This window comes from Pseudorca crassidens, chromosome 10 (genome assembly GCF_039906515.1).
Source record: "Pseudorca crassidens isolate mPseCra1 chromosome 10, mPseCra1.hap1, whole genome shotgun sequence".
Classification (NCBI taxonomy): domain Eukaryota; kingdom Metazoa; phylum Chordata; class Mammalia; order Artiodactyla; family Delphinidae; genus Pseudorca; species Pseudorca crassidens.
The window spans coordinates 72,134,942-72,162,941 of NC_090305.1; the positions used below are offsets into that span (position 1 = coordinate 72,134,942).

The following is a 28,000-nucleotide window of genomic DNA, read 5'->3' on the forward strand; positions in this document are numbered from 1 at the left end:
AAGTGTTTCAAATTGGAACCCTTTGAAAAAAAATTGTTTTTTCTTTTTGGTTCAAATTGGAACCCTTTCAAAAGAAGCTTTTTTTTTTTTTTTCCTGTGTGTATGTCCTAATAACCTAGGACATATAAAGATCTGGCTACTTTATCAAAATTTCAAACTCACGGTCCAATTTCAATTTTTAGCATCCACCTGTGACCATAATCATGAAGCTAAGAAAGGCTACTGCATTTTCATGTTGCATTTTTGTCAAACAGAAAATGTTCTTAAATTGGCCCAGTACTCTCTACTTTGCTAATCAAAGGGGATTAAAGGGATTCAAATCACTCAAAATTTGTTACTGCTTATTTCTGTGTGTTATGAAAACAATTTAAAATTAATGAAATAAAGATTCTTAATATTTTTATCATTTCCTACTTAATGTTCCCCCAAAACATTGATTTAAAAGTTGAAAAGACATATAAGTATCAAGGATTTGTGACTTAGATTTTTCTTTAGAGCAGTAAGAAAAGTGAACAGGTCCGCATATATTGTCGGTGCCAGGTCGGAGAGATACTGGTGCCATTTAAACTTGTTTTTGTTTTGCGAATTGAATAAACAACTGCTCTGAAGAAACGAAAGGAAACTATAATGTTTGAACTATAAAATTTCTGACGTTTACTGACTCTCTGGATCTCCCAAACAACTTCCTGTCCTCGTAAATTTGCTCCTGTGCTTGGTCAGATGCAGGCTTGTGTTATTTTTCCATTGCAGCATGTGAATATACCAGTTTTATTTCCAGCGGTTAGCTGCTTTTAACCTGGAGGTGGCTGTGCAGTAGTGCTGACTAAACCCAATGTTGGATGTGCTGTGTGTGTGTCCACTGTCACATTCAGTATGGGCCATGGGGCTGCACTTATGTGCATGGATGTAAATACCTATTTTACTATTATCTCTGTCCTCTACTTTACCTCCTTTGGGGTTGTCAGTATTGACTGTTGAATCTAAATAATAAAGCATGTACAGGAAATTAAAATATGTAAAGCAAAATACAAAAACTATTTAAAAAATCCAACCGCATTCTATTGCTTTGGGACTATATTGAATGACAGAATACTCATGAACGAAAAGGAGAGTCATCACAATGGATTGATCTTAATGGGGGCAAAGAGTTAAGTTTTGAGGTCAGGTCATAAAGGTAAGAACTAAGACCAACCAAAGGAAGGGCAGACTCCTGCCAGCACTATTTAAATGGTGCCCTCCCTTCCTTCCTTTCTCTCCTTGCAACTGCATATACTTAAATTCACATAAGGTATGTGATTCAAGTTGATGGTACGTACCAGCGCTTCTACAACATTATTTTACTTTATTAAAAAATATATTTATTTATTTTTGGCTGCGTTGGGCCTTTGTTGCTGTGTTCAGGCTTTTTCTAGTTGTGGCGAGCGGGGGCTACTCTTCTTTGTGGTGCGCGTGTTTCTTATTGTGGTGGCTTCTCGTTGCGCAGCATAGGCTCTAGGTGCGCGGGCTTCAGTAATTGTGGTATGCAGCCTCAGTAGTTGTGGCTCGCGGGCTCTAGAGCCCAGGCTCAGCAGTTGTGGTGCACAGGCTTATTTGCTCCGTGGCATGTGGGATCTTCCTGGACCAGGGCTCAAACCTGTGTCCCCTGCATTGGCAGGCGGATTCTTTACCACTGCACCACCAGGGAAGTCCCTACAACATTATTTTAAATCTTTGCAATAAATCAATAAGATGGGTGATATTATCCCTGTTTTACCCGAAGAGAGAAAGTGACTTCCCCAGAGCAACATAGCTAGTAGCTGGCAAGGCCAGGATTTGAACACAGATCTACCTGGCTCTGAAGTCTAATCTCTCAAATACACCATATTAGAATGGTAAGAACCCTTAGAGACCATGTTTTATAACCACTTTATTTCACAGATGGGAAACAAGACTTTCCCCCTTTGCTGCTTCCCTCAGTCAGCGTGGATAATGGGGTGTCAACTGTATATACTAGACTTTGCCAGGATTTCCCAACTGGGGAAATGGAGAGGATTTGGTCCATCAGAGAGTGATGGATAAGATTTAAGAATTGGGTCAAGGGGGATGGGAATGAACCAGTTAAAGGAACTGGAATTACATAGCCTGATGTGAAACATAAATCCGGCTCTTCAAGTGAATAGTTAGTTGATGAAGGATAAAGACCAGCTGGGCTCTACTTTCCATGTGCCAACTCAAGAAGAAAGGCCTGTGTATTTTGCTGGGTGGGGGTATAAGTCAGTTGTAATCAAGAAGTCCTGATGGCGGGGGATGTTGGGAGGAGGGTGGCTCGTTAGAATAGTGGGATAGGGGACCCTCCCCCCCACCTGCCAGGCTGGAAGCTGCCTTCTGCAGGTCTTTATGCTTTCCTCCCCAAGTTAAGAATAGCATTGCCCCTCTCAATAGCTATAGTTAAAAAGTAACATATTCTTAATTAACCCATCAGAACCTCCTGCACCTTACAAATGTTTCTACTCTCTGATCGATCCTGCCCACTGGGGTTAGAGCTATTTTCATGAAGCACAACATTGATACCAATTCTCTGCCCAAAGATGGCCCCAGAATAGCTATTTTCAAAGTGTGGTCAATGAAACCCCAGAGGTAAGGTTGCCATTTTAACTAATCAGCAGAAAATTTTTTAGTATATCTATGTCCCAGGCAATATTTGAGCATCCTGTATTTTATCTAGTAACCCCTACCTGGGGGACCTTAAGATCCTTTTCAAGGGGTCTTTGAGGTCAAAACTATTTTCACAGGACCACTAAAACTTCTTTGCTGTTTCCACTGCGTTGACATTTGCACTGATGGTGCGAAATCAACAGTAGTTAAAAGTGCTGGTGTCGGGCTTCCCTGGTGGCGCAGTGGTTGAGAATCTGCCTGCCAGTGCAGGGGACACGGGTTCAAGCCCTGGCCTGGGAGGATCCCATATGCCGTGGAGCAACTAAGCCCCTGCACCACAGCTACTGAGCATACGCATCTGGAGCCTGTGCTCCGCAACAAGAGAGGCCGCGACAGTGAGAGGCCCGCGCACCGCGATGAAGAGTGGCCCCCGCTCGCCGCAACTAGAGAAAGCCCTCGCACAGAAACGAAGACCCAACACAGCCAAAACATAAAAAAAAAAAAAAAAAAAAAAAAAAAAAAAAAGTGCTGGTGTCTTAGCATGAATCAGGGCAGTGACACCAAAGTGTACTGGTGGACATCGTGTGATGCACAATCTCTGTCATGTGCTCACAGTAAAAAAAAAAAAAAAGCCAGTTTTACTTAAGAATCTCCTTGATGAAGCAGTAAAATGATTAGTTTTATTAAATCTCAATCCTTGTGTAGATGTCTTCTTAATATTCTGGGTGATATATTGGGATGTATGTATACAACATTACTGCCGCATACAATGGTTGTCTCACTTGTGTGATGGTTTGAGATGCAAAGCTGAATGGTTGCTTTTTCATGGAACACCACTTTTACTGACAAACTTTGGTTATTGAGACCTAAGTATTTGGCAGATGTTTTGAAAATGAATGAAGTGAGCCAGTCACCTCCAAGAAAAAACTTGACAGTGTTTGTGCCAATTATAAAATCTGAGCTTTCAAGTGAAAATTAGAATTTTGAAAAACTTCTGTCTACCACTGAGAGCTTGACAACTTCTCAATGCTCAAAGACTTTCTGATGAGCTTGGTGGTGATAACAATGAATGTGGGTTTTTTTTTTTTGACACTTTAATGAAACATGTCAATATTTAGAAAATCTGTGTAACTCAGTGAGTCAAAATATTCTAAATGACCAATGCATGATATTACCAAATTCTGCATCAGTAGAAAGATCCATTCACAGTGCAATATAAACTGAGTGATTTTAATGTAACAGTGTATAAAAAGTTTGCACTGTTATGGTTTTAAATTCCACATTTCAACTAACCTTTAAAAGTCCAGTTTTGGTGTCATACCAAAGAAGAGTATCAATAATTATCCGAAAAAGTTCCTCCCTTTTTCAAATTCATATTTGTGTCAGGCTGGATATTCGTCCTTTATCTCAACACAATCTATCACTACAGATTGAATGCTGAGGAGATAAGAGAATCTAGCTGTCTTCTTTTTCATCCAGACAGTAAGGAGATTTGCAGAAATATAAAAGAATGCCATTCTTCTCATTATTTTGTTTTGGAAACTAGAGTTACTTTCCTTTAAAAAATTATGTTAACACGTAATGGGCTTATTACTATTTTTTTTTTTTTTTTGCGGTACGCGGGCCTCTCACTGTTGTGGCCTCTCCCGTTGCAGAGCACAGGCTCCAGACGCGCAGGCTCAGCGGCCATGGCTCATGCGGGATCTTCCCGGACCGGGGTATGAACCCGTGTCCCCTGCATCGGCAGGCGGACTCTCAACCACTGCGCCACCAGGGAAGCCCCATGGGCTTATTACTATTTTAAAGTGAACTATAAATGATTTTTAAAATGTTCTGTTTGAATTTTGCATATGGTGAATATCAAGTGAGACCATCTACATGGTAAAAGCTCTTTGGGGTCTACCATAATTTAAAAAATATATATTTATTTTCTTATTTATTTAGTTGTGCCAGGTCTTAGTTGTGGCATACAGGATCTTTGTTGTGGCATGCACGCGTGATCTAGTTCCCCGACCAGGGATTGAACCTGGGCTCCTTGCATTGGAGGTGCGGAGTCTTACCCACTGTGCCACCAGGCAAGTCCCTACCATAATTTTTAAGAGTGTGAAGGGATTCTGAGACCAAAAAGCTTGAGAATCACTGGCCTACAGGACAACACCTAAACTGGTGAACCAGATATTAGGGATTCCTGCCATTCTACTCCAACCTGCCTTTGCCACCTCACTTATCACGACTGTCTCTGTAGTAACCCCAGGTTCCAGCCTAACCACCTACTTACTGATTTCTGCACATGTTCTGCACTTGTCTGCCTGACTCTGTGCATGCCATTCCTCTACCTGGAACACATGTCCACACCCCCTTTATCCACCTGTCTGGTGGTTAGTGGGTCAGAGCTACCTCCTTAGGGCCTGAGGATGGAGAGACTCATTTAGACCCAACGTCACAGTCTGTTTATGGCTATACTGTGCATATAGCCTTCAGGATCTGTTTATTTGTCTTCCTTGATTAGAATTCCTGGAGTGCAAAGGACCCAATTTTCCCTCTGTTTATATTTTCCCATCTAAAGGCCAAGTGTCGTGCCATAAACTTTATGGGATTTTTGTAAATATTAGCTGACAATTTCTACCGATATCTGTGGGCTTTTATGATCCTGTGCAGATTAATCAGAGTATTTAGTGCCTGCTGTGAGAAGAACACTTGGCAGTGGGGGAAAGGGGGCTAAGGAGGTGACCCTTGCTTAAGGACCTGAACTGTGCTTGGAGAGACAGGATTTATAGCCAAAAAGCAATCAAACAAGACACAAGAAGGTATGTAATCAAAGGAATAACCAGGTGCTGTAGGCCTTTAGGGAAGGGGAGATGGGAGCCAGGGCACGTGCCTGTTTGCCGTCGCTGGAGAAATCTGAGCAGGCTCCTGGGAGGAGGCAAGGACTTGCTGGGGACTCGTTAAATAGGGAGGGTTTAGTTAGAGGTCAGCAAGGCAGGATTTCGGGTCAGCAAATAAACACAAGCCAGGGCAGAGTCAGGAATGAGCACAGCATGTTCACGGCCTAATGAGGCTGCTGGCCATGGTGAAGGTGAATGGTGTGAAATGATAAGGTTGAAAGCTGGTTAGAGGAGTTTACATTGGACTTGGAAGGAAGGAAGAACCAGCTTTCTTTTTTTTTTTTTTTTTTGGTTAGGTAAGTGACATGGTGTTTTTTGAGCCAAAGATGGGCTATTTGTGGGAGGAGGAATGGAGATGGGGCATCTAGTTAATGGCCTAGGGGTGTGAGGAGGTGAGGCTCTGGACTGGGGAATCAGCAAGTTTTTGGAATGAAGTCCACGCAGGTCACCACGTCTAGAATGCCAGCGTGGAGCCTTTAAATGGCAATGTTTTATATATAAAGGCCTAGGGATTAAAACTCCACAGTAGTGTGTTAGTGACATAATTGGGTCTTATCATGTGTGGCTGATTTAGAGGTGAAATCTTTTATTCTAGCCTTTCCTCATGTTTTATTGTTTCAGCTACTAAATAATTGTGTGTGGTTTTGGGCTGTTTACTTAACTCCTCGGTGTCTTGGTTTTGCCATCTGTAAAATGAGGGTATTAATAGTTTAATAGTACCTGTCTCATAGCCTCGTTATGAGAATTACATGTGGTAATACATGTAAAGTGCCTATTTTTACGCCTGACACATAGAAGGCCTTTAAAAAATATTAGCTATTATTATTTATTTATTCAGTAATTCACATTATCATGGGAATATAAGTATTTAAATTACCCAATGGGCCAAAGCATTCAGTGCTAAGCTGAATGAAGGCCCTCAAAAAAAAAAAAAAAAAAGCTTCCTGGAGACACGGCAAAGATGGGATTCAGAAGCCGGGATGGAAAAATGTTAAAAATTCTAATTCCATAAACTCATTAAGATCTAAAGTGTAAAACTGGGAGACCCAAGTCACAATTTAATCTTGTCACTTCTCAGCTTAAACACCTTCACTGGCTCCCACTGCAGAAAAGATAAATCTGGTCTTTTTAGCAAGCCAGCAAGCCTTCCTTCACTGACGTTTCGTTGGCCATCACAGCCTTCCTTCCCCAGCCCAGTGGCCTGCGCCTCAGCTGCTCTGCACTCCTGCTAATTTTCAAACACATCCTGTCCTGCACAGCAGTCTCCCTTGCCTTCACTCTATCCCCCAAAGCTCATTCCTCTTACCCCATTTATGCACTATAAAATTAATCACCTGTTTTTAATAGACTTTATTTTTAAGGGCATTTTTAGGTTTACAGAAAGATTGCATAGAAAGTAAAGTTCCCATAAACTCTCTCCCCCAACAGTTTCTCCTTTCATTAACATCTTGCATTAGTGTGGTCCATTTGTTACAACCGATAAATCAGTATTGATACATTATTCTTTTTTTTTTTTTGCGGTACGCGGGCCTCTCACTGTTATGGTCTCTCCCGTTGCGGAGCACAGGCTCCGGACGCGCAGGCTCAGCGGCCATGGCTCACGGGCCCAGCCGCTCCGCGGCATGTGGGATCTTCCCGGACCGGGGCAAGAACCCATGTCCCCTGCATCGGCAGGCAGACTCCCAACCACTGTGCCACCAGGGAAGCCCGATACATTATTCTTAACTAAAGTCCATAGTTTACACCAGGGTTCACTCTGTGTTGTACGCTACTATGGGTTTTGACAAATGCATAAGAATAATGTCCTATAGCCACCATTACAGTATTACAGAATAGCTTCATTGCCCTAAAATCGCCCTGTCCTCCACCTACCTATCCCTTCCTCTTCCCCTTCCTGTCAGTTTTTAAGAATCAGTTAAAATGCCATCTCTTTTGTGAAAATATCTCAGGATCCCTCTATTGTGAATCTCTTTGATGCTTGCATAACACTTTCTTCATACCTGTTATAGCTCCTATGTTCCAAATATTATTAGAGATACACACACTCTTTTCTTCCTTTACTAGAGTGTATGTCCTTGACGGAGGGTCTGTGCCATAGATTTATCCTCATAACACCTAGCCTAGACCCTGTTCTTAACGGGTGCCTTGTGAATGCTGGCTGAATTGTGAGCAAATATTAGGGTGGGATTTTCCAGAACAGGTCTCAAGAGGCAAAGCTTTAGACCTAGAGTTCTGAAAGTGACAAGTGTACTTGTGAATTTTAAACATGCTTCAGGACTCAGGGGTCCATGGATGGGAAACTCTCTGAAGGGAACTGGCTTCTGTCCCTTCAGATTTGGGCTCAGAATCAGCCTCGGTTGAGGTGGCCCAGGCCAGCTTTATAAATATTACTAACTAGGCCTCAGGGCTCTTTCCTTGCCTCTCGTCCCCTCCAAAAACAAAGCAAAAAAGAAAAGGACAGGGAAGTTGGTTGTTTCCATCCATCTAGTCCCGGTGCCCCTCTCTGGAAGGCCCCTGGAACGTCTGTTTGGTACCCCTCTCTCTCTCCCCAGATGGCTCTCAACAATTGAGGGTGCCCAGCGTGCCTTCTTTGGCCAAGGAGCACCTTCTCTTAATTGCCTAGTTCACGCTGAGCGTTTTGCTTTATTTTCGCTTTAAAGACGTTGTTCTCAAACATTCTAAAACGCTGTAGGAACATGCAGATCAGAAAAGCAAATAAATCGAATCTTGTGAAGTAACAAAGCAGACGTCCTTATTCAACAACCAGCACAACGCTAAATGGGAAATATCAGTCATGCACTAGAGACAGTAGCTTCCCCTCCAGACGGGAACTGCCTGTTTGCAAAAACCCCCACCCCCAAAAATGAGGCAGTGAAGGTTCCGTAAAACAAACTCCTCTCCTCAGCTCCCAAACGGGAGTCTGCAGTTTCTAGCAGCACTGCCTGTTCTTCTTACGCGACACAAGCAGTTTGCAAGACCTCGGCTTTTACTTCCCAGTACCTGCCTCCTAACACAAGTGGGGGTGGAGAGGGAGGGAGGGAGTGGGAAAAAGAGATGTCCTCCCCCTCCCCCAACCATCTTAGAGCCCACAGCGGCGCCAGACCCAGCGCTGGGCGGGGTGGGATAAGGGACACTCTGGAAGCTAGGTTAGATCTAAAGGTGCTGTTACCTGGGGCGGCGAGTGCTCTCCAGACAGCCGGGCTCCCCCATCTCCCCCGCAATCGGAAAGAGCCGAGGAAAAGTGTGTGGGGGGCTCCTGCCCGGCTCCGGAGCGGTTTGGGAGCCGGGCAGAGCCCCTCGCCAACCGAGCGACAACCGCCCGCCGGCACCTGTGCTCCCAGGGGGCGGGGCCTCCTCCAGGTGTGCTCCGGGGGAGGACGACGCCGACAGCCGAGGCCAGCCGCGGGAGCCTAAGCGTCCCCCGGCCCCCGCCCCGAAGAAATGCCGGGGGAGGAGCGGTTAATCCGCACCCGGCCTCGGCGGGATCCGCGGGCCCCGCCGGGGGGAAGGGGAGAGCACGCCGCGGTACCGAGGGGGTTAAGCGGGAGGCCCGCGGCTGGAGCGCGCTTAACCCTTCGGTGCCCGCGGGTCAACCGAGCCTGGCCGGGGTGGCGGGCCCCCGAGTCCCACGCGGCGGCTACCCCGACCGCGCGGGCCGTGCGGGGGGAGCCGCGGGTCGGCCTCCGGTCGCCGGGGCGCGGCGCGGCCCGTGGGAGGCCCGGGGCGGGCGGGGGGAGGGAGGGGGACGCGGCGGCGGGCGCGCAGCGTCGCCAGGGCGAAGCCGGCGTGCGGCGCGGCGCGGCGGGCGCGGAGCTAGCGAGCGAGCGCCTCCGTCCCCGGATGTGAGCTCCGGCTGCCCGCGGTCGCGAGCCAGCGGCGGCGCGGGCGGCGGCGGCGGCGGGCACCGGGCACCGGGCACCGCGGCGGGCGAGCGGGCGGGCATGGGGGGCGCGCCGAGCGGCCCCGGCGGCCGGGCCGGCATCCTCGCGGCGTCCCTCCGCTAGAGGGGGGGACCAAGCCAATTCTCCTTTGCAGCAAAAAATTACATGTATATATTATCAAGATAATATATACATCCGATCTTATTTTTTAAAAAAAGTTTATTTTGCTCCGATTTTGAAAAAGAGGGAGCGTGGGTGGCCAGCGGTTTTTATAAATTATTCTTATTTTCTGTTATCTGTCCCCGTCCCTCCCCACCCCCTGCTGAAGCTTGAATAAGGGCAGGGATCGCGGCTCCTACCTATCGGTCACCCCCTTGCCCGTTCCTCCCCCGCCCCATCGCCTAGCACAGTGCCCTGCACACAGTAGGCGCTCAATAAATGTTCGTGGATGATGATGATGATGATGATGAAAAAAATGCAGCATCAACGGCAGCAGCAAGCGGACCACGCGAACGGTGAGCAGCCAGAGCCTGGGCACCCGCTGCCAAATCTAATCCTTGTCATGGTCCTCCTCTTCCCACCCCCCTCTTCCTTCTCACCCCCCTCCCATCTCTGATGCGCTGGTGGGTTGAGGGGGTTGGAGAGGATGCTTCTAGCTCGGTGTCATCTACACAGAAAGGGGAGATGCGTGACAGCCACTCCGTTCTCCCCTTCAGGCCTTGAATGTCAGAGCTAATTCTGCATTTGTGGGGTGGGGGCGGCCGTGGAGTCTGTGGAGTACTGTGCCGCCGGAGGGGCGGCAAGCCGAGGTGATTCGGCTTCAGTGTCCTCGGGCTCAACTTTCCTCCAACGCTCCCGAGCGATGGAAAGGGGGTGGCTATGAGTCTTCACCCGGAGCCCCCTTTCCAGCCTCTTCACCTCCTTCCCCGGCCCCTGGTTAATTAGGAAGAAGGTCTCTGGTGGCATCCGGAAAATTCTAGGATTGCCAGGTTTCAACCTCCTCGCCGGTGGGTGAAGCATCCCCCTACCCTTGAGAGGGAGGCTGGGTCTCGGAGTCGCCGGCCAGGGGGTCGGGTGGAACGCGTATTCCCGCTCGCAGCGCCGCTGTGCACACGTCGGTAACCTAGCAATGCCCGGAGAGTCGCTGCCGCTGTGAGGCTCTGCGCCCCAGCCCGGCCACGTGCAGTTACCATGCCGGCCCGGCTGGGTCGAGAGAAGGGGGCGCAGCTCCTGGCCAGCCCTCTTCACTCCTGCTTGGAGGTCACTGGCGTCCCCCACAACCCTCCATGGGCTCGCAGCCTTCCCGATGACCGCTCCCCAAGGGAAGACTTGGGGCGACTCCTCCCCTGGCTCAGACCGTCTGCTGCCCAAACCCAAGGCCCCCTCTCAGGCTGCTGGCCAGGCAGATGTGTGCTCGCTTTGACTCTTCCTTGCTTTTTACTGAGCAAGAATTGGTTTTGCAAATGCCCATCCCTCTACCTCTGCCACCACGCTCACTTTGACTTCTGTCTCAGTAAGGAGGTTGTGACCAGAGGCAGGCAGGTGCCAGGGAGACCTGCCTGGGTCTTGGCCTGACCCCAGGCTGGAGAGGGCTTTGCACATGGAACCCTCTTGGGGTTCTACCCTGTGTGCACTTGGATACCAGCCTACACTGAGGTGATTCCTGTGTAGGCCTTGAGGGCCCCTGGCATAACCCGGCCTGTCTATCCTGGGTGTAAGGGTGCAGGCTGCCTGCCTTGTCTGTTTCTTTGGATGCTGGCTTGGCTGCTGCAGCTGCAATTTAAAATGCAAAAAAGCCCTAAAGATGTTTTCTGTTTTCCAAAGACTGTGGAGGAAATGAGTCCCAAGCATCATGAATTTTCATTTGGAGGAAGTGTCAGTGCATAATCTAGGTATTGGTTATGGGGCTTTTGGTATTGCCCTGGTGCCAGTGGAGGATTTTTTTTTCCATGCTGAAAAAAGTGCATTGGTGGCTATGGAAAGATGTTGGAGTAACACCCTGAAAATGATTAAGACTGTTGAATTATTGCCACTGCTTTTTTTGTGTGTGTATGTGTGTGTGTGTGTGTGATGGTAGTTATTTTGAAGAAAAGCTGTTGTATGTATCTGTTAACTCATTAGAGATACATGGGTTTTAAAAGTCAGAAAAGATTTGAAATAAATGTGGGAATGACCTCAGTTTGTCTGAAGGAATGCACTGAAAGACTCCTTGTGAAGACACGGGTGTAGGGAGTTACTGACCCATTGGGCGTGATGCAGCACTGGTCCTGTGTTACTGACACTTTGGGCAGGGCTTGCGGACTTTCCTTGCTACTCTTGCTGGCCAAACCCTGCTTCTAAAAAATAGGACATGAGGTTTCAAATGGAAACATGGGGATGATTTCCCTACTGTTCTTGATGGGAAACCACTTTAGCTTTCTTCTGACACTGGATTCTCATTGTTTTGTTTTTTAATTTTCCTTTTTCTCCTTCTTCCCAGAGGCAAACTATGCAAGAGGCACCAGGCTCCCTCTTTCTGGTGAAGGACCAACTTCTCAGCCGAATAGCTCCAAGCAAACCGTCCTGTCTTGGCAAGCCGCGATCGACGCTGCTAGACAGGCCAAGGCTGCCCAAACTATGAGCACCTCTGCACCCGCACCTGTAGGATCTCTCTCCCAAAGAAAACGTCAGCAATACGCCAAGAGCAAAAAACAGGGTAACTCGTCCAGCAGCCGACCTGCCCGCGCCCTTTTCTGTTTGTCACTCAATAACCCCATCCGAAGAGCCTGCATTAGTATAGTGGAATGGAAGTATCCTTTTTTGGGGGAAGGCTTTCTCGTTTTCCCTTTTACCATCTGTTCTTTAAAAGGATTTGCTTTCTGAAATGGCACTTACAGAGTGATAGCATTTTGGAATGTGAGCAACAGAAGAAGTTGTGTATAGAGGGTTTCATGGTATATAATTTCCTATCTCCTCTGGGTGCAGAGGGGTATCTCTCTGGGTAAGTATAGGCTACTGTGTGTGTGTGTGTGTGTGTGTGTGTGTGTGTGTGTGTGTGTGTGTAGTGGTGGGGGAGGGAGTGACAACCTGAAACTTCAAAGTGGTAGATAATTAAAATATGAAATTAACCTTTGGCCATTTGACACTAGATGGTTAGTTTCAACGCACCATTGTTTTTTGGCAGTGGTATGCGTTGAACCTATTGCAAATAAGGTATGCTGATTAAAAAAAAAAAACTGTACTAGAAATAAATACATTTTTGACCTTTAGTGGAATCTTCTCATTTTGACCTTTGGAATTTGCTTCGGAAACTCCAATTAATGCTAAGATGGCTTGTAGATCTGACATTTGGTGAGTCTGATTGTTCAGGTACCTACAAATATGAACACTTGCTTCATAGGGAGGGAGCAATTTGCTCATCAATGCTATGACTTCCTGGAATTTCCTTTTGACAAGTTCCAAAACAGCATCTGAAACGTGAGCGTGAGGGAGCATGTGAAGGGAGAGGTTTGTGTGTGCCTCTTCTTTCAGCGCCCGTGTGGGTTAGAGCACAGCCCTCTCAGTGGAGGAATTTGCAGTTGCTGCCTTTATAAAAAAATTCTGTCTGTGTCCTTGGACTGGAGTTACATTTCTGGGTGTCTCCTTTGTATTTTTAAAACTGAACTCCAACTGCCCCAGGAGGGTTGTTAGGGCCCAGATCTTGGAAAACTAGGGTGTGCTGCCTGCTCACTCCCTCCCCTAAACCTGGAGGCCAGGTTCCAGTGCCTGTCACCCTTCAGAAAATGTTGACTGAGGCCTTCTTTCTGAGCAAATGGCTTTCTAATTAGGTGATTCATTAGTTTGGGTAAAACACAGCATTTCCTTCTCCCAGAAGTATATTCGGAGTTGACCTGGGCCTTAGAGCAGTTCCTAAGCATAGGAAGGAGTATGAATAAAGGGCTTCTCCACGGAGGCTGGGGGGAGGGGAGGGGCGGTCATGCTGCAAAGGGAGGGGGTTGGTGACCCGGGCTGAAAAGTGGAGCTGAAACCCCCGTATCATCTGAGTGCCTAGCTAGGCAGCTCTTTGCACGCCCTCTGTCTTAGCTGGCTACTTTCTGTGCTCTCAGAGAGTTAAAATGAGGTAACTGTCTAGAAAGGTTTTGGAGAGAGTAGCCAAGTGTAGGATTTGAGGGGTTTTCATGTGCTTTTTCCTTTTTAGAACAGATGTCTCCTCTCCAGAGGGAGTTGCGGTGTCTCTCACATGGCTGGGGTTGTGTGGATGTGTTTTCTCTTTAGGTTCTTTTTGAGTCTGAGGACGAACACTGGTGTCGGCCCAGGAGGGAGCCGGCTCCACAGGGTGTCCCTCAAGTGGCATGGCAGCAGTCAGAGGCACAGACTGCACTTAGCCGGAATGATCTCGTCCTCCTCAGGTTGGCTTGACGTGACTCTGAGTAAGCAGAGGCCTCTCGGTGGGGTCATTAATTTCGTGTGGAGTGAGGCGGGAGGCCTGGTGCTGTCTGTGCACAGTAGTTTCTCTTTGTGCACAGTAATTTGTATATAGTAATTTATGTGAACGGAGTGAATTCCTGGATGGTGCTGCCGACTCCCGTTCCCGCACTGCCAGACATGTGTGCAGAAATCAGGGGCTGTGGCTGCCAGTGCAGGGAGAAGCCGCCCCTACAAATGGGGAAGTTTGCAGAATAGATCCTGAAACGATACATGATTTGTTTTTTTCAAATGACCGTTTTCTTCAGGTTCAGGGAGCAGGGTATGGGCAGCTTCCTAAAGCCAGCAGTGCCAGGCCCTGTCCGCACTGGGAGAGTGAGTTTTTACCTGCTGTTTGCCTTTACATGCAGGCAAAGCAGAGTGTCCTGCACTTGGGGAACGAGGAAGGAGTATTGAGGATCAGACCCATCCGTTTCTCTAACGCTCTGTTCTGCTTGGCTTGTCAGAATCTTGTGGCGGTGGGTTAGGATCCACCAGTACCTGGCGTCTGAAACTGGACCACCATAAAGAAAAAGGACTCTTATGTTTGCTTTCCTGAACAGCATCAGTGCTTCTCAGATTTGCTGGTTTATCATTTAGGTAGCAGGCAATTAAAAAGGCAGAGTGGTGGTGTGGGGGAGGGGAGAGACAGTAAGTGTGTTTCCATATAGGATAGCCCTGGGGCAATTGACTTTTAAAATTTTGGAAGGAACTGCCAAAAGGAAAAATGAAAAGGAGATTCTGAAGTCTTTTTAAGGTGGACTGCCTTAAAGTGGGGTCCCTACATAAGAGATGTTGTAATACTAGATGAGTTAAAAGAATAACTACTGAGGGAAGGATAACTGGCTTTAAAAATAAGCCCATCAAATTAGTAAGGGAATAATGTCTTTCACGTCCATATTTCAGTGAGTGTTAAAGTTCTTCAAGAGGCTGAGGCTCCATGAAACTTAACGTATCCCCAGAGACGTGAGGGGTCTCTGTTTCCTTCAGCATCTTTGGATTTCCCAGAAGGAAATCAGGATGAACGGAGAAGGTCTGTGCATATGCTCAAAGCTTTAGGACTTGGAGATGTTGAGTGAAACCGTGGCCTTGCCTTTTGTGGGTGAGTGTATGGGAGAAACAGTGTCGTACAACCAAGCCCGGGGTTGGAGATTAGATTGGTGCTCGTGAAACCTTGCATTTGGAAAGGCTGAAAACCAAGAGAGGAAAAACAGTCATTTTGGCAGATGTCAAATTTTGTATTGCCAGTTTTGACAGTGTCTCACGATAACAGCAGAAGGTTTAAGCAAGTATCTGTTGAAGGCTGCTCTCAGAGTGATTCTTCCAGACAGACCCCTGAGATTTAGAAATGTTAAGTTGAACTCTGAAAGTATCTGGTGGTGATTTCTTCTGGACTTTTATTTAATTTGTTTATAAATTGAACAAAATAACAACACGTTATAAACGGAGCTCTGGTCTGGCTCTAATCTAAAATAGTGATAACTGCTGATTAGTAAGGAAGGAAAGCGGAGGAGGGAGGTGAAGCCTGGCTTGCTTGTTACAGCGAGGGATTGGAACAGCCACAAGACGGTCACAGGTGGAATGGAGAAGGTCCTTTGTGACTTGTCCTATCCCAGTTCGGACAGGAGATTCAGACTGACCCAGCCAAGAACAGCCTCCAAGAAAACGGCTGTAACACATGGTGACAAGGATTTGTGGAAGAGGTTTGTCTCGTGATGGCTTTTCTTTGTGTCTACAACAGCCAGAAATTTAGCTCTCTAAGGCCCTTGTTGCTGTGAGAATGACACGAAGTAGAAACCTGTTTCACACAGTGCCCTAATTGGATGTACTTTTAGGTTTTCATATAAAATGTCCAACAGAAGAATGAGTGTAATGTGATCCTTGCAATAGAAGAAGAGGGCGTGGAGACGTCATTTGATAGGAAGATCTGCTGTGAGTTGACCACTAACTATTACCTGCTGGAAACCTTGTAGTCACAGCAGTCAGTTGAATAAGGATTTGTGGGTAAAATTTTCATTTAAAAAGCAGTTCAAAAGTGGTGTGATTGGGAGTGTGACGAGAGAGATGGTTTATGTTGGTGTAACACGTATATACCTTAACAAAAATTTTCAGACCATTTGACATATTTATATTATTGGCTATTTTTGCCAATTGTGTGGCCTTAGCTATTTACATCCCATTCCCTGAAGATGATTCTAATTCAACAAATCATAACTTGGTAAGTGTCCTTAGAGTTGCTGCTTGTCCTGATGTGTGCTTATCATTTACCTCTATACTGAAGCTGGAAGCTGGCGGCTGGCTTTCTGGGTGGTTGAAGTTAACAGCTATGCATGTGATGTTTCACGGAGCTTTGCAACAGTGGTGTTTTTTTTTTTTTTTTTTTTTTCTTGACCTGTATTCTCAAATTCATACTGAATGAAAGTGTTTAAAGTCATGAATCTTGTATAAATAGATGTGGAACTTTTCATAGAAGAGGTTTGTAGCAGATTTAAAAATAACTTTTCTTTCCATATAGGCTTTTTTTGTCGACCATTCTTTTCCTGGTAATGTTAGCCTTTTTTTTAAAAAATCCAGTGTTATTTGGGAGTTGTGGGTACTATGGTTAATTTTTCTGGTAAGCAGAGAGTCATCATAGCTTCTGTACCTGAACTATTAATTTTTACAGAAGTAGAACACAACAGAACTAATCCACGTAGCGCATAATTTGGTGAATGTACAGTAGAGTATTGAAGTTCCTTCACTTAGTTCTTTGAAATGCTCCAAGATAAAATGATTCTATGGTGAAATAAATTGGGATACTTCCATATACCTTATTGCTCTCTTAAAGATTTATAGTGCACATTAACTCAGTGAAAGCTCCAGGAAAGTCTGTAGTTAAAAAACCAGTTTCATTTTGTTTAACTCAGCTAGTCCCTAAAAGTAATTGGTCATGGACTCTTTAAACATTTTTTTGGCAGAGTGCATCACAGTGTTTCATGGAACTTCCTTTGGGAAAGGTTGATATAGTTTAAAAAAAAGCACTGAAGAGCCCTGGAGTGGGACTAGGAGTTGTCCCAGTGGACTGTCAACTGGCTGTATTTTGGGGCATTTCCCAGACCCTTTGTGCATTGCCGTTTACCCACCTGTCCATTCGGGGGATCGGATGAGAAGGTCACCAGGGTTGTTTTTACCTCTGACGTCCCGTGCTCTTTCCTTGATGATTCAGAAGCCATTGCAGGATGTTTCTGGTGCTGCAGCATCCTCTTTGCAAGGATCAGTCCTTCATGAGTTGAGGCCGTGCAGAAAGGAGGTGAATGAGGGGCTGGTCCCGGATAACAGGAAATTCTCCCTATTGTTTTGCTTTCCCCTCTTTTAGCTGGTTCCATTCGGTTTTGGTTTCTCATGCTGAAGCTGTATTTTAGTAGGGCTGGATGTTCTTAGCTGAGTGTTGTAAAGTCAAAACTGGTGAGGGGAGAGCTCTGCCGGGGTCTGTAGATGTTGACATTATTTATGCTTTTATGATTTTAGACTTCATGGTTTATGTACAGGATTTCATGTTACATTTAAAATGTGCGGCACATTTCAGATGTAGTGTGATGTCTCTTCACATTTGGGCTTTTGTAGTCTGATGTGTAGGGAATTTTAAAAAATTTTGGACACTGCTACTGAAAGTACAACTGTAAATGGGAGTTGGATACACATGGAAAGACTTACTGTTAGTATATATTTATACTGTGCTAGAGATGATCCGTGTGACTGGATATTTTAAATAGCTTCTGATTTAGTTGTAGGCATGTGACTTTAGACAATCATTTCAAAGGAAAAGCAGAAGTAGTGAAAAGCCCCCATCAATGGGGCTAGATCATCACAGTCTAGGCCACAGATGGTGTCAGCCTTGTTACCAAATTTAACAACGTGGATGGTGACCCAGTTTGTTGCTTTTTGTAGCTCAAGAGAACATGATTAAACAAACTTAGAAAATAGATACCTTTCTGAAAGGCAGATTAATTCAGATCCATGGAATAATTAATGTAGCTGCATGTGTAAGTCAATTAATATTCTGATTTTTTTTTCCCAGGGACGTTCAGGGCACTAATATAAGTACTGTCGGACCATTTGGATTTCTCAGCTAATAAGTGAGGGAATAAAACATAGGAAATGGATAAATCTCTCTTCCTCCCCCTGGCAGTCCCTCCCCAGTGGATCTTTTATTGACAGTTCTTAAAACACTGGCCTTTTGTGGGTGGGGGAGGGCAGTGTGTTAGTTTGGCAATCCTTTCTAAAAAACCCAACATATATTTCTTTGACCTCTTAACATTCTGAAACTTATAGCATTCAAGTTTGTGTCTTGTGTTCACTTGGCTGGTCACATGGCCAGACGAATTTAATCTCTGCCTAACTCTTTAAATATTTCCTTTCTCACTGTGGGAAGGGAAGATCTTTGTGGATTTCCCCCTGACTCTTAGCAAGGTCCCATGCCATGTCAGTCGTCCTGCCAGGGAGCCGTTTTTTTTTTTAAAAAAAACATTTGACCCAGTTTGTACCAAAGTGATTGCTCTATTTTTGGGATCGGTTTAGAGGCAGCTGAACGAAGCTTATTTTTCATCTGTAGTAAATACCTTTCAATTAACGTGAATGGCAAAACAAAGGGCAGAGGCTGATACGGATTGCAAAGCTGCACGTGTCAGGGAGCTGGTGGTTTCCTTTGCCTCCAAGCTCTGTCGGGAATGTAGATGTTGAGCGCTTAGAGTACGATTCGGGGCCAGCTTTGTGGAAGATGTTTCCGCCTGTTACAGGTAGTTTGCAGTGAAATTATTACTTTTGTTGGGTAAGAAATGTGGCCATCTCCCTTCGTCCAGTGTGTGGTTGGTCTGGGTGGCACCTAACTGAGCCAGCTTTGGGGATTTGGAGACTACCTTGGGGGCAGCAAGTTTTCGCAGGGTTAGATTAAAAAGAAAAAGAAAATATATATATATATAAACAATCTCAAGTTTCTATGTAGCTTTCATTTGTGGACTTGCAGGGACTGGTGGAGGCTGCAGCCATGGAAACGGTGCAACTCAGTTCCCACAGCAATCTCCCTCCTAGATCAGTCGGTAGCAGGATTTCCTCAGTTCCACTTATTGAAAGTGTGTATCATTTATTTAATTTTTTTCTTAGCATGGGGCAGGGGGTGGGGAGCGCTTCTTTATGGAGTGTCAGCGTGGTGATGATCACAGTCCTGTCCCTCACTGTGTTGGAAAATGCTTTATTTCGCTTCCCAAACTTCAGTTTCTCATAAGTCACAAACTGACTGAACGCTTCAGTCTGGGCATCCTGCTACTGGAAGTCCCACCCCACCCCCGGGCCCAGTTCTCCATAGTGCTGACGGGCCTCAAATTAGAACTGTCCAAAGAGGGGCGCCCAGCTGGCCAGCCCTGACCTTCCTTGATGTCTGCAGCCACCGAGGGCAGGGCGCGTGGCCTAGGCCACTCTGTCCCTTTTCCAGGTGCTCAATTAATGCTTTTGATACTCAACGAGAAGGTTTACTAAGTCTTTGACCCCCTTTTTGTTCCCTTTCTCATCTTGCCTTTGTGTTTTTAGACTGCTGACACTTGGCCTCTATAAAGCCCCTTATGTCTTCCCCTTCCTCTCCATTCACATTGCGGTCAGATGGCTTTTGCTAGAGGAGTGATCCTGAGGTTTCAGGGGCGACCTGCTGCCCAAGGGAAGGCTGGGTGCTCCTTGGTCTACCCAGCCTTTTCTGGTTCACCTTCTGTGCCTCTCCTTCATACCCACCCCCCACCCCCATCCATTAGTCCACCAGCTGATCGTAAACACCCCTCCCTGGTCTTGTCCACCTCCTGGCCTCTTCTCCATCTGAAATACCTCTTCCTCCCTACCACCCCTTCATCACTGTCACTGTCCTTAGAGCTGCTCAGGAGTAATCGTAAAGGATGTCTCTTCTGTGAAGCCTTTTCTGACCCTGATTAGAAGTAACGCTCTTATCTGAACTGCTCCGCCGGCACTTTGCATATAAAACACCTTATATTTTGGTTATTTATGTGCATATCTTATCTTGTCTTATCAAGCCTCTTCAGAATACAACTCACAGTGAATCATTTTGGAACCCCAGTAGCGCCGAGCCTGACAGTGTGTAGAAGATGTTCATAAATGCGGGTTGTTGAGGACCACTGAATGAACGCTCTCAGAAGTTCCTCACCCAGTCTTTCCTCTGAGCCGTACTCAGGATTTCCTTGTGTGGCAGGTTCCTCTGCGGACTCTTTCGAGGTCCTTGGCGGGGGGTAGGTGGGAAGTTCCACGTGTTTACTCCTGAAAAGCTGAGGGTCTCGTGACCCCGCTCCTCACGTACCCCTGGCTGAAGGCGCCGTGGGAGCTGCGTTTCCGAGCTGAGCAGCCTTGTACGTTTTGTGCTCCAGCTCCAGGGCTCGGAGTGGCAGAGTGGTGAGAGCATCTCTGGGAAGCAGTGCTGGCTGGGGACTCCTGTCAGGGGGACCAGATGCCTTATGAGGGCCAGGAACGCTGTGGGACAGCCTACTTTGATTGCATTCTCTCCTCCATGGCCGAGATTCCCACGCAGTGTTTCCTGGGCTTAAAAAGCGAGTTCATGGGCTCTGCACGGTCCATAGTTTAGCATCTCACATAGTGAGTGGTGTGAATTGAAATACCTGAAACACAGTTTCATAACCTGTCTCCTTGGGCTTTGCCTAGAAGGTGGCTTTTATTTCCGTACCTCATCTCCGTGGCTTTGCTCTGTTGTCTTTCTGTTTGAATTGCGAGTTTATTTCTGCATGCCTAGATGCCGTTTTTCTAGGACAGCTTGTGTGCTGCCCTCAGTTCAGCCTTCTCTGAGCCTTGTCCCTGTCTTCCACCCCACCTGCCTATGTGCAAGCAGTACTTGCTTTCCTTTTTGCAGATATCCACCCCTTTCCGCCTTATTCTATAACTGCTGTGGGAAGTGGCTTGGTGTGTGGGGTGCAGTTCTGCACATGGGCTTTGGGCTCTGACAGCCTGGCCCTTTGGCTGATGAGCTGAGTGACTTTGTTTTAGTTTTTTTAAGTTAATTAATTAATTAATTTTTGGCTGCACTGTGTCTTAGTTGCTGGGCTTTCTCTAGTTGCGGCGAGCGGGGGCTACTCTTCATTGCAGTGTGCCGGCTTCTCATTGCGGTGGCTTCTCTTGTTGTGGAGCACGGGCTCTAGGTGCGCGAGCTTCAGTAGTTGTGGCTCGCAGGCTCAGTAGTTGTGGTGCACGGGCTTAGTTGCTCCACGGCACGTGGGATCTTCCCAGACCAGGGCTCGAACCCGTGTCCCCTGCACTGGCAGGCGGATTCTTAATCACTGCACCACCAGGGAAGTCCCGAGCTGGGTGACTCTGGATGAAAGTAGCATATGCTGAGTCTGACTTGTCTCGATGGTGTTGCGAACTTAACCCTTTGCAGGCGCACAGTAGGCACATCAGGAAATGCACGTGGAATGGGTGGGTCCATAAATGAATGACCGTGTGGGGTTCCATGGCATGTCCTTATAGATCAGGAGTTAATTTTCAGCAATTGGCTAATGATTAATGTTTGCTTGAGAGGCTGACTTTCATTGTCCAATATTAATGAGAATCCCAGGAAGCACCTGTCAGAGGTTGCCTTGAATTTCAGGATTGTATGTTTCTCGGCAAATTTAACTCTTTATATCTGAAGCAGGAGAGAAGAAAGACAAATGCTTGATACTTTTTGAATCCCTGCCTCGTAAGCTGGCTTCTGTGTTCAGCACTGTGTGTGAGCCAGGTGTGAGAGGTTGTACTTGGGAGGGTGTGTGTCACATTTCGTGTAAAGGTTGGTGGGGCAGCAGAATGCCCACGATAGATGGACTTGGGGAGTAACATTTAACCCAGAGCTGGTGAACCCGTTTATGCCTCGTACAAGTAATTGCATCTCTTTTGTCGTCTTGCCTCATATTGACAAAGAACAAGTTACCCAGATTGATGTTTTATTGAACAGACTTGGATTGAGAATCGGCAGTTTTTCAGAAATCAAACCCAAGTCTTAAGGAATTCAGATTTACTTCTATTAAAGTTCCTTAAGAGGAATTCCCAAACGGTCCTCACCCTTTTGGTTTGTTAAAAAGCGAATCTCATTTCTTTATAGACACACCTCGAACACTGGAACTTCCCTGCTTAGACCCTTGAAAAATGAACCTGTCTTGGAGTGAGGATATGTTGGTGTATTGGCCAGAACTTGTTGGATTACAAGTTGCAGAAACACAAATTGGCTTAGTTGGGGAAAAAAAAGTATGTGTGTGTGTTTGTAATTTATTAACTTAGGTAACTGAAAAGTCCAAAGGGTAGAAATTGTTATCAGACACAGCTGGAAAGGGGGCTTAAAAGAGGGTCTCAGGATCCCACCCTGCACCCCAGGCTTCCCGTCTCCCAGGAACAGTCTGACTGGCCTCCAGTGGGTCCCTCTCACACACTGCCTGAAGTGTGCGTCCCGTCAGCCCACTTTGGGGAGGGTCTTTGGGGAGATGCATTCCTTCCTTAACCTCAGCTCAAGTTCAGTATTTTAAAATGATTGTGTGAGAACCAGGAGACGCTTGTAGCAGATTTGTGGGTAGTTTCCTTTTTTAACCTTCCCCATCAGCATTTAACTTTTAACTGTCTGCAAAACGTGAGAAGTGCCTGATACAGAGGGGTCAACTTGCCCAGCTGCAGAGACATTTATGTCTTGTTAACTACAGGTGCTGGTGGTGGGGTGGGACTCCAGAACAGACCCTCAACTGCTCCTCCCCCCAGGAAAGTCTCTAAAGAAATTGCAGAGGCCCTGGGATGCTGGTGGTTGAGCAGAGTGTTACTGTTGCTTGGACGACGTGCCCCGGGAAGCGACATCGGTGGGTTTCCTTGCCCTGTGGGGTGGCAGTGGAGGTTGGCAGGTCATTTCAGAATAGACGTGAGCCTCCTGTCATGCTCACACTCCTGGGGCCCTTTGCCATCAGCACTGTAGGATGTGTCCCCAAGTCCTGTTCTGCCCATGTGATTGAAATGAGGAAAGGTGAGATTGGTATTCTCACAGCTGGGGTTCTTGTGGGCAGTGTAGTGTTTGGCTGGGCAGGCAGAGCTGGCACTGGGAGGTGGGCACAGTGAGAAAAGCTGAAGATGGGGTTGGAGGAGGAACTGTCTGAGCGAGGAACTGTCCTCTGTCTCTGTGTGTGTGTGAGAAAGCTGGGGGAGAGTGTGGTGGGTGGATGGACCGCTGGGTGTTTTTGACAACACACACCTTGTAGCATGAAGCCCTCTTCTGGAGATTTTAACTATGCAGGGTTCCAGACACTGCCCAGGCTGGGGAAAATGACTTTCTCCTCCAGAACCTCAAAGCAGTTATTTCTGCTAATTTCTTTTTCCCCTCCCTACTGGCTGAGTGGTAAATTTAGAAATCACCTGTTGAAATTATTGAATGAGTGAACATGAGAGTCAGGCTGGAGGGAATTGGCAGGGGGTGACCTGAGGGAGGGAAGGCCGGCTCCAGACTGCTCAGGGAAGATGTAGCTGGCAGATGGACCCAGCCTGGGAAGGAAGGAGGAGGTGTCCTTGGTCAGCTTGACCTGTGGATTCACAGCAGGCTGGGTGTGAGGCTCATGCTTTCCCTGCCGTGGTCATCTTCTGAGGGGCCCACCGTGCCTCCCTTCCCTGCACCCATGGGGAGGTCTAGCACGGCATACTCACAGATATTTCTGTAGTGCCGTAAGGACCTTGTTTATAAGACAGGAAGTCAAGGCACCATTATTCAACAAATATTTATTGAGACCTGCTCTGCAGAGCATACCAGACTTATGTGTCCGGACTTCTAGCCGGCGCTGCTATGGGCTCCCTGTGCCCGGTCGCCCTTTCATAAGGAAAGCCCACAGCATGGGGTCCGAGAAAGGCCTTCTTTGTTTTTCGTATTTTGCATTCTTACAGTAAATCATCATTCAAATTTATACAAATAATACACGAATACATTCTTCTAAACTATTAAAACGCTGCAAGTAAACTGAGTCTCCTTTTCCTTACTCAGCTCCTAATCACAGTAATCAGTTTCAGAATTGTTTTTCACTGTGTCTGTACGTGTATATCATCTGTGTTTTTTGAAACCTATATCTATACAGTTTGGGTATTTTAAGTTTTACACAAGTGGAAACAGTGCATGCATTATAAAGCTTCCTTTTTTCCCACTTGATGTGTCTTACAGATCTTTCCGTATCTGCACGTAGAGATCTAACAACTCCTTAGTTGCCGTAAAATATTCCGTGTATGTGCCATGGTTTGTTTAATTGTCCTCTTTCTGATGAGCAGTTAGGTTAGTTCCTAAAGTTTTGCTGTTTCAAACAATGCTGCATTGAATATCCTTGTGTGTGTTCTTTGTGTGTACAAGTAAACTGTTCTCTGGGATAAGTACTTAGAAGGGAACTCTCTGGGTGGGAGGATAGTGCATTTTAATTCCATACTTACTGCTGCATTGGCTTCCACGAAGCCCATACGATTTACGCTCCCCACCCGACAGCTCCTTGAGGTCAGCCGTCCTTTAAGTCTGACGAGTGACGTCATTAATTCCTTGTCTTAGGCCATGGGAAAGGAAATCTTGGGGGGAGGGTACAGCCTCTCTCGGATGTCTGGTAGGCACCCAGAGCATCTGGTTCGAGCAGAAAGTCCTGGAACTCTGAGCACCAGACTTGTCATCTCTTTTGAACCACAGACCTGGGTGAAAGGCAACAAGGCTCATTATTCTTTCCCTTGCTTTGGGTGCACGCACTTGGGGACCGTGCTTCTTTCAAGAGAAACATTCATTCCACGTGGCTAACAGATAAATACGTCCCTAAGGCAAAAAACTGAGTCTCACTTATGCAGTGTTTGCTGGCTACAGCTGAGTTCTAAGACGAATTCTTCCTTTATGTTCCTTTTAGTGGCGGAAGAAAAATATCTCACCTGGTATGTTTCTGCTGTCCCGTGGTCTTTGATGATTAATTATTCTATTTTCACAGGCAGTTGAACCTCGCTATTATTGTGGTATTTATTATAGGGTTTGTACCCCCTCCTGCTTCCAGAAGCTCTGAGGTGGCTTAGAAAATGGAAGCTGATGAAGGATGGGGCAACCTGGAATCAAAACAAAAAAGCAGACTTGCCCAGGTGCTCCAGATGAACGGATCGCTGACACCTGGGCACTGAACTGGCCGTTAGGCTTTCCAGCAGTGGCGGGGAAAGGGAGCACTCCTAACTTACAGGGTTTTTATCCTCTCAACAATGGGAAGCAGCCACATTCATTGAGAGAGGCATTTTCTAGGAAGTAGTTCCAAGCAGGAATCTACAGCATGGGTCCTTGTACAAGGTACTGTTGGGGCACGGAGAGCCATAGTCTTCGCTGTGCTTTTGTTAACGAGAAATAAATGCCCTGCAAGCAGACGGTCTCTGGATTCAGAGTTCCTAAAGGGTTAGGACACAGCATTAAAACGTGGCATACTGGAGGCACTTCTGTGTTCTATAGCAGTTTTGCTTTTTGATTATATAAATTACTATAGAACTAAAGCTGGGAAGATTAAAAAAAGGTGTAGTTTAAAACACCTATCACTTGATCACACATAAAGTACTTTCCGGAGCATTTATCATGTGTAAAATATAGTCCATTAAACATTCACTTACTGGCTTAACTTGGTTTAAGTCAGAGTACAAAAGGATAGCATGTATTAATGCAAAGAACCCCTCCCAAGCCCTCGTTTTGGAAGAGATGTGGTTTTATTATTTTACTCTAATGTGAACTAAAGAAGTGACCAATGTATTTTTTTTTAAATAAATTTCTTTCTTTCTTTCTTTTTGGCTGCAGTGGGTCTTCGTTGGCTGCGCTCAGGATTTCTCTAGCTGTGGCGACCGGGGGGGCTACTCTTCGTTGCGGTGTGCGGGCTTCTCATTGTTGTGGCTTCTCTTGTTGCAGAGCGCAGGCTCTAGGTGCGCGGGCTTCAGCAGTTGTGGCATGTGGCCTCAGTACTTGTGGCTCACGGGCTCTAGAGCTCAGGCTCAGGAGCTGTGGCGCACGGACTTAGTTGCCCCGCAGCATGTGAGATCTTCCCGGACCAGGGCTCAGAACCTGTGTCCCCTGCATTGGCAGGCGGATTCTTAACCGCTGCGCCACTGGGGAAGCCCGTGACCAATATTTTTAAAAGAAAACATCCTCGAATGCTCTTCAGTAAATAGATAACAATGGGGTATCATGGCACACTGTTTATACTTAAATGACTCCTTTCAAATTGTACAAAAACAGCTTGACTGAGTAAATGGTTAAAATGCTGCCCTTTTATAACAGTAATTAGTCCCTTAGTCTTTTTTTTTTTGAGATAATGCAAAAGTGTTCTTCTCTTTGGGCATTCACAATTTCTGAATTATTGAACTATAAATTAATGATGAATCTATCTAAAGCTCTTTTCATAATTTTTATCCGGTGGGAGTGAAATTAAAACATCTAAAGTTCTAAATTAGAATGTGGGGAAGTGGTGACACCCAGCAAGAATTTGGTAAAAGAGAGGTGTTTAAGAAATCTTTTTCTAGAAAGCCCCGTGGGGTCGCAACTAGTTTGATCCGGGCAGAGAAAGCTTTGGAACTATTTTAGGTTGGCCAGCTGAATAAGCTAATTGATAATCATTAAAGACAGGGTGGGGGATGAGGGGGTGGGGAACAGGAGGTTAGATGCTGGTTCTGATTTACCCTGGATGGTACTGAATGTGAATCACAGACTGGTGAGGTTGGGATTGGGAAGGACCCGGGAGACCTTCAGGTGGACACGTTCATTCTTCAGACCCAGCAGTCGACTTGCTTAGGGTCGCACAGTGACAGAGGAGTCAAGTGGGGACTTAGGCCAGGGCTTCTGTCTCTGGGTCTGTTTCCTTCCTACCCTCACTGTGACAGCCCTGAATCCCGGTTGAAGTCAGGCCTTTGCCATCTGACCGGTAGGTCTGAGGATGCCAGGGGCTCTTGTGACATCTGGAAAATCAGATGGCAAAAGAGTGTCTCTTCAAAGCAAGCTGGGCATTCAGCCAGTTTCTTTGTCTTCCAGAAGACAGTTTTGATCATTCCTCCCTCCCTGTTTTACTTCATAAATTATTCTCTTACTTTCTTCATGCCTGTTAACAGGCAGGAATCATTTGGCCATGGACGGCCTCATTATCTTATGGAAAGAGCCAGGCCGCTGGCCAGTGGGTGTGGGAGGGCAGGAGGGAGTCAGCAGGCCTGGTGACAAATGCTGTGGGTCTTTCCTCAGTCACCTGGTTCTGGTGTGGCTGCCGTACCCTGTCTTTCTGACCATAACTGGAAGCACAGAGATAATTGCCTTTGTTACCAGCTCATGGCTGACACCTGCTGAGCTAGGTGGGCTTTGTATGTATAATCTCCTTAGTTCTCCTTTAATCCTCACTGTAGAGTCTTGAAGAAGAGACGACTGAAATCCTCATTTTGCAGGTGAGGATAAAAGGCTGGGAGGGGTCGAATTGCTTACGTGAGGCCTCGTAATTGGCGGGGCCTGGATCCACATCCGGGCTTCCTGACCTCAGAGCCCACACTCCACCACCAGGCGGTGCAGACAAGTCAGGGATCACAGGCTCTTGCCGTCTAAACGCCCGGCAGTGCAGAGCAGCGCAGGGAAGGCCGCGGACTAGAGCGACGGCAGGAACTCCAGGTGGGTCTCTGCGCAGGCTTCACGGCCTGGTTTCGCTTAGGGCTTGGAACCCAGGTTCGGGGACTGGCACCGAAACTCCTTGCATATGATGCACTCCCGTCGCCCAGAGGCGTTGCCAGGTGGGGTGGGGTGGTGGCTGAAGTCAGGGTGGCCCTCTGCCTGTCTTCTGAAGCGCCTTGTGAGCCATCCAGTTGAAATGGGAGTTAGAGGAGTTTAAATCAGGGCATTAAGTAGATTTTATTGCATTTTAATTCCTTGAAAAGTGTTACTCGTGAAAGGAAAGCGCGGGGGCTCTTGGTTAGGAAGGAACGAGCAGTTAGGCCGTGGCCTCCGAGTCACGCCCGCCCGCAGTTCGGCGCCTTGGAGGGGCCAGATGCGCCTCCTTGCCCGGTCTGTCCCTCTTCTGTAAAAGAGGAGATTAAGCGGCTGGCGGGGTTATCACTGACCCTGGCTCCTAGGGTACGTGGAGTTGCAGGGTTCACTATTCCTGGGGC

General features: G+C 46.8%; 1 protein-coding gene across 11 annotated transcripts in view; it reads left to right on the top strand.

The window, feature by feature from the left end:
- Positions 1–9,457: 9,457 nt before the first annotated feature.
- Positions 9,458–28,000, top strand: part of CACNA1D (calcium voltage-gated channel subunit alpha1 D) — a 320,771-nt gene continuing 302,228 nt past the window's right edge. For all 11 annotated transcript variants that reach the window (XM_067754765.1, XM_067754769.1, XM_067754766.1 and 8 more), the window contains exons 1-3: positions 9,458–9,915; positions 11,880–12,189; positions 15,956–16,061. In XM_067754765.1, coding sequence (XP_067610866.1) covers positions 9,849–9,915; positions 11,880–12,189; positions 15,956–16,061 — 483 coding nt within the window. In that variant the 5' untranslated portion in view covers positions 9,458–9,848. The remainder of the gene's footprint in view (positions 9,916–11,879; positions 12,190–15,955; positions 16,062–28,000) is intronic.